This window comes from Drosophila mauritiana, chromosome X (genome assembly GCF_004382145.1).
Source record: "Drosophila mauritiana strain mau12 chromosome X, ASM438214v1, whole genome shotgun sequence".
Classification (NCBI taxonomy): Eukaryota; Metazoa; Arthropoda; class Insecta; order Diptera; family Drosophilidae; genus Drosophila; species Drosophila mauritiana.
Genome location: NC_046672.1, coordinates 13138144 through 13149032, shown reverse-complemented (window position 1 = coordinate 13149032; position 10889 = coordinate 13138144). Strand labels below are relative to the sequence as shown.

Sequence of the window (10889 nt, the reverse complement as noted above, 5' to 3'; positions counted from 1 at the left end):
ACTGTGAAAAACAAGATGGGCACTTGAGAATCGTTGAGAACAGACGGCGCAAAACCGACGAAGAAAAGAAATCCGATAAGTAGACGGGCAAGAAATGGCACAGATTACAAGATATTTGCCCATAAGCAGATATCTTTTGCCGTTTTCTTTAAATATTGCAAGTGGGCGAGGGAAAAAGTTAATAATAAAAACCACAACTTTAAAATTGAAGCACATGGCGGTGAGTCTACACTTTTCTTTTATGGCTAATATATGTGTCCAACTCAATTAAAGCGAATGGAAAACCTTTAAAAGCAATTTGCAAAATATGCAAATAGAAAACGACTCTTATCTAAAATTTGCATTTCTCTCGTGTACATAATTTTTACACCAAAGGGCAGGCACATGAAGTTTACTCTAAAGTTTTTGTGCTTGGGGACTAGTTTTCTTCTACGTACTCGTATTTTATTTTTTCTTTTCTTATTTTTTGAGCACAAAGTGAATGTGGGAAGGAGGAAAACTAGAAATCTTCAGTTTATTTGGCTTGTATCCCATTAGTGGCGTGTACAATGCACATATATATTTAGCTATTTCGGCCTTAACCAAAATCAAATAGTTTCAGCTCGCAAAAATGTTGTATAAATAAAAACAATGTGGGGTAAAAACATGGTTTTTAATTGGCTGTACAACATTGACCTGGCGTACGTGACGTACATATGAGTGATATTTATGTGTATTTGTGAATGACTTGCACAAATAGCCGAGAGAAATGGCCGAGAACAAGAGACGGTTAAATGCCGACCAGGAAGGCGGATGGGCAAGGGAATGGTGGATAAAAATGGTGGGCCAAACGGATGGGGAAGGGGATGCCGAAAAGGAAGGGGAAGAGGATGCAAAAAGGAGCCAACGAGCAGGACGAGAAAATCCACTAGCGAATCTACCCGGTGACCCAGGCGACTAACGGGACATGCGAAGATGCAGTGGCAAAGATACAAGTACAGGCTGACAGGGCTCCTCATGCACACAGATACTCAGCTGCAGGATACACTCGCTCACACACACACACACACAGACACACACACTCGCTAAGTCACACAGACACGCTAAGCGAGACACACGGACACACACTTACGGGCCAGCTCACACAGACACGGACTCACACAGGCAGAGCACATAAATGCAGGCATTAGTACACTGCGGGAAATTACTTGGCACAAGTCTGAATTAAAAATTAATAAAAATTAAAGAAAAATATATATATATTTAAAATAGACTGATACTAGTTATAGTAATATCATTTTATATGCATCAAAATGAACACCATTATAATCATATTTTGAATAAATCTTTAAATCCAAACAAAACTGATTACCAGTTGATCATTTTCCATAATAACCCCTATTTTATTAATTACTAAGCATTAGATTACTACAAATTTCTTGCGGTGTGTGAGCGTGTGTGTGATGCGTTTTGTTTGTCATGAGCGCGGTTGGCATCCAGCCTACGAGGCCCCACATCCGCTTCCCTCTTATCCAGGCCGTAGGACCTCCACCTCGTGCTCCATCTGCTGCTGCTGCTTCTGCACCTCCTCACATCCCCAGATCCCCCACATGCCCACACCATGGCAATTGTCCCTCTGCATCGCTCGTTTTCCTGTCATACCCCACACATTTTTCATTACACACTCTGTCCCTTGCAGCAAACGAAATTTTTGGATGCGCCTCGCGCGTCTTGCCACGGCGGCTTGTACTTTGCCACACTCACACAATCAGCCACTCACACACACACACACACACACACACACACCGGCACACTCGACCACACACACCAATGCGACACCAATACAGATGGCCATAGTGAAACACACACATGTGGCCAAACAATATAAATCACCAGCACTCACACACACAAACGTGCGACAGTGGTGGAGTTTTGAGGGGCGCCGACCGACCAGGAAGTAGGATGAAATATCGATTTAATATAAGCCGGCGAAATGTATATACATATTTGGAGAATTATACCAAAACGTGACTGAAACATATACAAAAAGGAGAGACGAGACGGTCAAAAACAGCAAAACGCCCCGTTACGTAATCTGCCGCAATGAACATTTTCGTTTTCTTTTTTTGCTGGCCGCATAAAATGTGCAATGCGATATCGCCATATCCATATCCCCATATATATATATATACATATATATGTATACGCCATACATTTCATGAACGTTTTTCCCCCATTTTATAGGCAATACATTTAGTTTTTATTTTCAATCCGCAGCTATAAACTTTAGTTTTTATTCGAGATCGTCTCAACAAAAAGTCTGCACCTTCATTTTTTCACCATTTTCGGTTTAAACAAAAAAAAAGTGTACTGCATTTGAGGAAAATAGACACTCTGCTCGATTTTAAACACGGAATTGTACAAGCCAAAAGAACATAATGTCCAATGAAACATCATTTTTTTTTGTTTTGTTTCCTTGTTTCCTTTTACCCAACATGTTTGCATTTAATTAATGCGTACACATGGCTTAAAAGCTGATTATCCTTAATTAGTGTTGTCTTTGGCCACACATTTTACCTGAGAGCATTTGGCGTAGGCTAGATTTCAGCCGGCGAACGTGGCGTATGAGTGATTTCAGCACGGTGTCACTCGGTCTCTGTGTTAAAAAAGTAGGCACGCCTTAAATCTTAAAGCTTTTTTACATATTACGTATACGTAACTTGCTAAAATACTTTACTCTTTAGGCTCATTAATAGAAAAGGAAACATTGGAAGTTTTCCAACACTCTATTCATAGAGTGTTATAAATATTATATTTTAGTATTAGCCATAGTACGTTAGTTTTTTAAACAGAACTACTGGGTATTTCAATTTCGAATCACATGACCGCATGCACTCTTATGGCTCTCTTTGCGGCACAATGACCCTCCAATCCCACGCCCCCCTTGGGCACGCCCCTGGCCAAATGCTTCGTGGACAAGACTAACGGCCAGGTCACCAGGGTTGTGGTCACCGCACTCCGGGTCGTCCGTGGTCCGTGGTCCTCTGCGTGTCGGAGTCTCCTTCGGAGTCCTCCGCCTCATGCTCCTCCTCATCCCCATGCGCAGCCTCATCAGATTCCAAGTCCTGGTCCAAAGGCATTGAAAATGTTGATAATTGAATTCACACGTGAATGATCACAATCTTGAAGCCTTTACTTGCGCCTATTGGCCAGCTCTGCTCCTCTGCTCGCTGGACCACTTGTGCAGCAGAATTCGGTTCGGGGTTTTGGGATTCGGGTGGTCGGGTGGTCGGGTCGGGATGTATGGTTGGCCTGGTGGATTAATGGGTTTGGCTTCTCTGGCCGGACGGCCATGGCTGCAATGGCTGCAATGGCTGCTGGCCTGGCTGGTCTGCAGGAGGCCCAGATTGAATCGCTGGCTTTTTGGCAAGGGCCAAAGGAAAATGCCAAAGCCAAGCCCAAAACCGAGACCAAAAGCCAAGTAATTATGATCGTAAATTGATTAGGCAACGAGAGAGGCATACAAAGCGGGTTAAAAGGGGCGTTTGCCGCACAAAAGGGGGTTAATGGAATTAGTGTTACATAATCTCTGTTGTTCCGCTGCCTGTTGTTGTTGTTGTTGATGATGATGATGATGCTGGTGCTGGGGCTGCTGATTTTGCCGACGGGTTAACCCACAAACAGCACAGGCAGCCCTTCAGCAAATCACCTAAAAACTTTTTGGATAGCTTAACTTTTTATAACCACTGCGCTCTCATAGTTCTGCAGCCACTTTCCGCATAAAAAAGATAACAACTTTTATTGATCTCAAGAGTCTTGGCGAAAATAGAGAGACACAGATTGCGATTGCGATTGAGATGGAGCTGGAGATGGAGACCACTAGAAACTTCGGCACAAACAAACTCAAATACTTAAATTTTTTACGGCCAAAGGTAACGAAACAAGAAGTCGCCACTTGAGACAGCAGCTTCCTATTTGCAAATGGTTTTAAGTAAGATGTGATTATTTCACAAAGTGCCGAAAATGATTTATGCAGATGTCTGGGTTTATAATAAATATATATAAATGAATAAGATTGTACAGCACCTTTATGAAGTACATTCAATAGAGAAGCGTTATTTAAATGCCTGTCAATAAAATTGCTTTCGTCACTAATCATCAATTACATTAAAGACGAATATCGCTCATACGCCATGTATGCAGCTTGCATGAGTTTTACCTTCAACCTTTTCCTTATGGTTTTCATTCCCATCATTCAACGCCTTTGAATTGAAAGTCTGTCTATATATTTGCATTTCGATCCGATGGCAATGGCAACCTTCGTCACACGACTGAAGAAACGAGTAACATCCTTTTAGCGAATGGCGTCCTGTTCAAAACCCTCGAGACCTCAAAAGGGTTAAGGCAGGCAAGGCAGTGTGTTTTTGCACTCAAATCGAGAGCACTCAATTAGAAACGTTAAGCTAACGACCGTTTCGATTCGATTCCATTCGATTCGATCGGCGGTACGTGAATCCGAGGGGGATAGCTATATATATGTACAATATAGGCCGCACCCTTCTTCGATCTGCGACGACAATCAGAAAAAGTTCCATTCCAGTTCGTATCGAATTAATTTGCCTAAAATGTGGCACAAATCTCAATTGCAGCAGTGCACATCAATAAACAAAAACGCCAGAAAGGAGCAAAAATGAAAAAAACGAGCAAAGGAGCAAAGGACATGTGAGATTGATGACACAATCGAACAGGTAAGAGCGAGACGCAGCCATGCGGCACGCCAGCGGGCGCGACAGAGAGGCAAGCGGATGGCGATGCGAGGAGGTGAGGGGGGGCGGGGCTGACTGCCAAATGGAAAATGGATTTCAGTATTAATTTCGCTGACGACGACGACGGCAACGACGAGGACAACTACGACTACGACTAGAAGGATGAGGATGAGGATGGGGACCTGGATACGGAAGATGACGAAGTGGAGCGAAGGCACGTTGGCAACATCAAAAGCGAGGCATATCCGTCTTGACATTCCGTCCGGGCTGCAGATGCAGATGCAGATGCAGATGCTGGTGCTGGTGCTGTAGGATGCTGGCGGTTTCCGGGGGTGTTACATTTTCGGAGGGGGGGCAGTAGATATCCCGAGGATACGGGGATACGGGCATACACGGGGCAACCAGGGGCGTCCGTCCACGGGTATTCGGCATTCCGAGGAATGGGTTGGGATGATGACGGAATGTAGAAATGAAGAACCGGAGCAAAACTGCGGTTTGCCATCACTGCAATGCGCCGGACCCCGGAGCCGGAATCTAACTTCAATGATGGGAAAAGTACAAGGTAGGGGCGAAAAACAACAAGAAAAATTCACGTGGCTAAGCCGAAAGTGATGATGATGGTGGCGATGGTGATGGTACCGCAGTTCCTTAATCCAAGGTACAAGGTACAAGGTACACAAATGGAAATGGATAGAATGGATAGGTGGTATATGATATAAGAAAGTTTCATTTGCAATCTTTTGTTAAGCAGCAAATGCTGGTGAATAGAGCTTAACAAATACTACATAACAAATATTAACTCATAATATTTAATAATAATGTACTCATTGTTGCTATATGATTTCGTTTGCATTTTATTTAGTTTACAGATGCATTACAACCAGCTGCAACAGATGAAAGTTAGCACATTCTACACTTTGTACTAAAGTACTCAAGAATTCAATGACACATACGTAGGAATTAAAGGTTTAGCATGTGATTTTAGCACAGATTACGGGATGCTTTGGTATATGGACTGCTTCAGTGCCCAACCAGGTCGTAAACAGTGGGCCAAAGTACCTGGGAACCAACGCCTAGACACTGTCCATCACTGATCCTAACCATGTCAGCCGTGCTCGCCGCGCTTTCGCTGCTTTCCGTTCTCCTTTCGCAGGCCCTTGCTCCGCTCCGCTGCCTCCTGGTCCATTGGTTTTCGCTTTTATGGCGGCGGGCACACCTATTTTCCAAAAGGATTTCCCAGCATTTGCGGCAAAATGAAGCAACAACAATGTTGCAAAAACAAAAAGGATGGCGAAAAAAACAAAAAAAAAAACAAAATAAACTAACGCCAAGTTGGCTCTTTGTTATTTGGGCGTTTGGCAAGTTTCTCGGTGCCTTTCCGTTTTTATACCTTATACCCTTGCAGTGGGTATTAGAACTTGGATTAGGAGTTTCCGGCTCAGTGAACGAGATATTTGTGAACCTAAACCTAAAAAGTCATTTCTGCATAAGCTGTCTGCCTCAACGCGGATTTGTTCGGGACTATAAAATCAATAGGGATGAATTTTTGCCCAGCATCGTCTTATTTACATTGTTGGATTTAGCAAGGTATGTATGTTCGGATCAATATGTCATTATAGCCCTAATATGCTGAGTGTCTACCTTTATCATAAGTCGAATTGGGCACCCAACTTGGGGAAATCTTTAACATTTACTTTAAAAACAGTCTATTAGCCTGAAAATGCGATAACCTTTAAGGGTATTCCCAGCTTCGTTCCTCTGAGCTAGCCCTAGTTATTTTTTTGGCTCTCCTACTTGTCGTCGTGTCGTCGTCATACAAAATAAATGGAATATCTTCGCGTTCTGCTCCTTCAGGCACTTCCTCATCCTCCAGTGTTGTTCGCCCCAACTTTTCCTGCGGTTTCATCCGTCATGCCTTGTACTTCTTACCCATTTTTTTCTCTGTCCTCTGTTTTAGATGAAAAGTGCAAACGGGCTGGCTGGGGGACTCTGTTGCAACTTATGCAAAATATTTGCACCGAAAAGGGTCTGCTAAGAGCGTTGGCGTGCACATAAATTATTTATGAGCATGGGACAAATTGAAATTAGCATAATAAGCAGACAATACAGAAATCACTGGTTTGTTTTTCCCACAACTCGAACTTTAATTGGATGCATTTTACTCCAGGCGCGCTCGCTTGCGTTCCTCGTAGCGAGTCAAGGCTGCCGCTAGGACCTCGCCCACGGTCCTCTTGCGCCAGAAGAGTGTGCGGTCCACAGGCGGTTTGGTGACTTTCGGCACGGGTAGATCCTTCTCGTCCACTTCGGCATTGGAATCTTCCTTTTTGGTGGGGGATTGTTGCGATGCCACGGGTTCTTTGGGTTTAGCGGGCTCTGAACTTTCCGGAGCCTTGTCCTTATCCTCCTTTCTGACCTGGGACAGCTTATTCTTTTCCTTCTCATTCTCCTTCTCGTCTTCTTCATCGCTGGAGTCGTCTATGCTAAAATCGGAATCGGCATCAATGTTGTTGGTCAAATGTGCCTGTGCTGGTATGCCTTCCGTTTGATCCGTTGACTTCGTGGCCTCCGAGCCTACGTCTGACTTGCTCTTGGTCTGCTCCTCCTCGTCCTCGGAGGGGCGACGTCGCCGATAGCTTCGATGCTTGACAGCCTCTGCCTTAATGGGCTTGTACGCCACCTCGTCGGTGGTGGGCGCCGTCTTTGGCTTGACGACATCCTTCTGGGCGGGACCGCCCATCTTCTGTTCGTATAGATGGCGATAGAAGCCGTCCAGATCCTTCTGCTTGGTCACATCGCCAATGGCCTCGAGGTACTCATCACGCTGCTCCTGCTCCTGCATCTGGCGTATGGACTCGAGCTTCTTGCGGTAGGTGGCAGTCACGTAGGTGTCCTTGTCCTTGTACATCTCGCCCTCGGCTTCGCGATCCTTCTGCACCTGCCGTTCGATGCGCAGCTCCTTCTCCAGCTTCCTGCGCTCGGCATGCTCCATCAGCCGGCCAATGTACTTGGGTTTCCGCGGCTCCTGGCTCTTCGTTTGCTTGGCCTCCTCGCGTTTGCTGTCCATGTCGTCGTACAGCTCGTCGTACTGGAATATGGTTGGATCCTCGGCCAGGGCCTTCTCCTGCTGCCGGCGGGCCACGCGGCGCTCCATTAGACTGGGACCCATGGATACGCCGCCGGCTCTTGGCTGCAATTGCGGAGCATGTTGGTCGTCATCGCTCTCGGACTCGCTGTTCTCGTCGAAAATCGAGGGCCTTTCGGCTCGTTTTAGAGGTACTTTCTTCTGTTGGCCGGGTAAAATAAGGCCATATCTGCGTGGTGTTAAAACGGGTCCTTAAAAACTGCACAAATTGTTTATTTTTAACAAATTACTTACTGTTTTGACATTTTTGTTTATTTATGAATAATTAGTAAGACCGTCTGAAGCGGCCAGGGAAAATCCTCAAGGGTGCAAAACTGCTGACAGCAACGCTGCGCCGGCTAAAAGAACAGTTGTATATCGATAGGAAGACAATTCGATAGTATTAAGATAAGAGTTTGAAACACGGATGAAATCACAAAATTCGTTATTTCAATATTAAACTACTTAAAAACTTTTATTTTAATCATCTTGTATTTAATTGCGTTTCAATCGATTAATCATTACTTTATTTTCTGTTGTATGGCCAAAACAAGGCTCGTATCCCATTGAAATCATGTTAGTACATCTCTAGAGACGTAAAATACGCATAGAAATATGTCGAAATATTGAAACAAATAAAAATAAATTTTAACAATAAATTCATTTATCACCTAGGGACTACCCTTTTTTTATGCCAATGGAAACATAGATCCATGTCTGGCCACGTAAAAATATAAATTACGCTTATATCGTACATAAGAAATTATTTACAAGATCATTATTAAGCTGAAGGACCCATCTAAAGCGATTGCTTGCAGAAAGAGACTCCTGACAGTGGCTTCATTAAATGGGACCAAGTTGCGAAGACTTGCTGGAATACTTATATTAATTAAAGCCAAAAGATAAGAGCCATCAATATTTCCCTTCAATATATGATTAACAAACAGCAGCCCAGATATCGAACGCCAGAGGAGACGGGATCATGATGGAGGAGAGGATTAGAGAATTGCATGGACTAGAGTGCAAATTTCATAGATTTTTTCTGAAGCCGTTTAAAACTATTAAACGTTGGGCTCAAAATAATGCAAGCGGTTTTAGCCAAGCCAGCAACCGTGGCCTGCGTCCGGCTAACTATCGATTGGCACGTTGAGTTTAGACACTTTCGACACACACGGCCACACTGTTCTGCGTCTTTTTCCTTCCGTTTCCCTTTCTTTTCCCTTTTTCACGTTTGCGTGAGTACGTGTTCTCCGCGTTTTTGTTCAACAAAATTGTACTTAAATTTATTTATTCCCTCTATTTGCAGCGGTCGTGTAAAACAGTTTTTGCAAACCAATCCCAGGTAAATGCCGCTTCCATTGGACACGTTTTAAGCGCGAAAATTCAGCCAGATTAGATTGGCGGCGATCGCCGGCCGAAACATGTGCAAATCGACCCAACTCTGTTTTTTTTATTACCAATTTTTTTACTGTGGGCCAATGTGCCAAAACTAATCAGTTTACCGTGTAAACAATGTATGAAATGCCTCGCTACATGCGCTATATATATGTACTTTTTTTTTGGTTATAATTTTTTTAATGTGCAAACGAATATGAAGTGAAGAATTGGCCCAAGTGGGTAGCACAGTGTTGTTGTGCATTTGTGTGTGTGTGTGTGTGAGCGGCTTAAAAGTGTGGCAAAAAGTTGGGCATTCAGTTAAATCGAATGCACCACCGAAAACCGGCTAAATTAAACCAATTTGTACATAGTTAAGTTGGTAAACTTACCCGAAATAGTTGTTGTTTACAGCCACTTGTACGCACACACACAGCCGCAGAAACACAGACAGTATCATTTTTTTTCTTTGCTATTTGCACGTGTTTTAGTTGCTGTTTCTGCTTCTTTTTTTTCAATATCCCGTTACTCGCTGATTTAAAAAAGTAAAACTATTAACTGTTATTAAAATCATAATCGATAATCAAAAACGATTCGTCTGTCCGCGAGAATTTACGAAAAGGCGCCACGCCTCCTGCCTTCCAGAAATCTAAAGTATTATAATAGTAGACACTTGCTTTGGATAGTTTTCGTGATCTTTATAATGCTAATAATGGTATCACAGCTTTTTCAAGGAAGTCATGTATGTTTTGTTTAAGTGGTGAATTGATCTGTTCTTATAGTTCGCATAGTTTTATGTACTTTACAAGTTACTTGTTCTTATGCTTTGTTTGCCAACCTATTAGTACTATTTATATAGTAGTTTTTATATGCAATTTGGTGAGACAGTTTTGTTGCAGATCAATAGCACGTTTTGCTTGGTTTTGTAGACAGATTTTATGGAGCAGTGAGTGGCAAAGTCGGCACTTTCGACTAATAACCTAGCCATCATATTTTTTTCTGTGATTATTGGCTCTTGACTAATTGTGTTCCCGAACATTTTGCAGCCATGGTGCGTATGAACGTATTGGCCGATGCCCTCAAGTGCATAAACAACGCCGAGAAGCGTGGCAAGCGGCAGGTGCTGCTGCGTCCCTGCTCCAAGGTGATCATCAAGTTCCTGACCGTGATGATGAAGCATGGCTATATCGGCGAATTCGAGATCGTCGACGATCACCGTTCCGGCAAGATCGTTGTCAACCTAACCGGTCGGCTGAACAAGTGCGGCGTCATCTCGCCCCGCTTCGATGTGCCCATCAACGACATCGAGAAGTGGACCAACAATCTGCTGCCCTCCCGTCAGTTTGGCTACGTTGTCCTCACCACCTCTGGCGGCATCATGGACCACGAGGAGGCCAGGAGAAAACATTTGGGAGGCAAGATTCTCGGCTTCTTCTTCTAGAGACACCAACACGTAGAGAGTCTGTATGTGCTGCTAAGGAGTTTGATATGTAGATTGACGTTTTATTTCACCGACCATGCATCCAACTATACACTTTGTGCACAGGAAACGGAGGGCGAAAACGCTGCTACGTTCATTCAGAAAACGAACGACGATGAATGTTCACAAAGTTACGCGAAATAAAATGATTGATACATAATAATTTTAA

At 43.6% G+C, this 10889-nt stretch overlaps 2 protein-coding genes across 2 annotated transcripts; one reads left to right on the top strand and one right to left on the bottom strand.

The window, feature by feature from the left end:
• Positions 1-6387: 6387 nt before the first annotated feature.
• Positions 6388-8220, bottom strand: LOC117147874 (nuclear speckle splicing regulatory protein 1). The gene is made up of 2 exons (XM_033314954.1): positions 8122-8220; positions 6388-8056 (listed from the first exon to the last, which is right to left on the bottom strand). The coding sequence occupies exons 1-2, from the start codon at positions 8130-8132 to the stop codon at positions 6904-6906; spliced, it is 1164 nt and encodes a 387-aa protein (XP_033170845.1). The 5' UTR covers positions 8133-8220; the 3' UTR covers positions 6388-6903.
• An 828-nt stretch (positions 8221-9048) lies between these two features.
• LOC117147884 (40S ribosomal protein S15Aa) lies at positions 9049-10889 on the top strand. Its single transcript, XM_033314968.1, has 3 exons — positions 9049-9105; positions 9173-9208; positions 10287-10889. Exon 3 carries the CDS (start codon positions 10289-10291, stop codon positions 10679-10681), a length of 393 nt encoding a protein of 130 aa, XP_033170859.1. The 5' UTR covers positions 9049-9105; positions 9173-9208; positions 10287-10288; the 3' UTR covers positions 10682-10889.

Bases quoted from the DNA above. Each gene is read 5' to 3' on its own strand.
- LOC117147884 (XM_033314968.1), top strand. From the start codon at position 10,289: ATGGTGCGTATGAACGTATTGGCCGATGCCCTCAAGTGCATAAACAAC.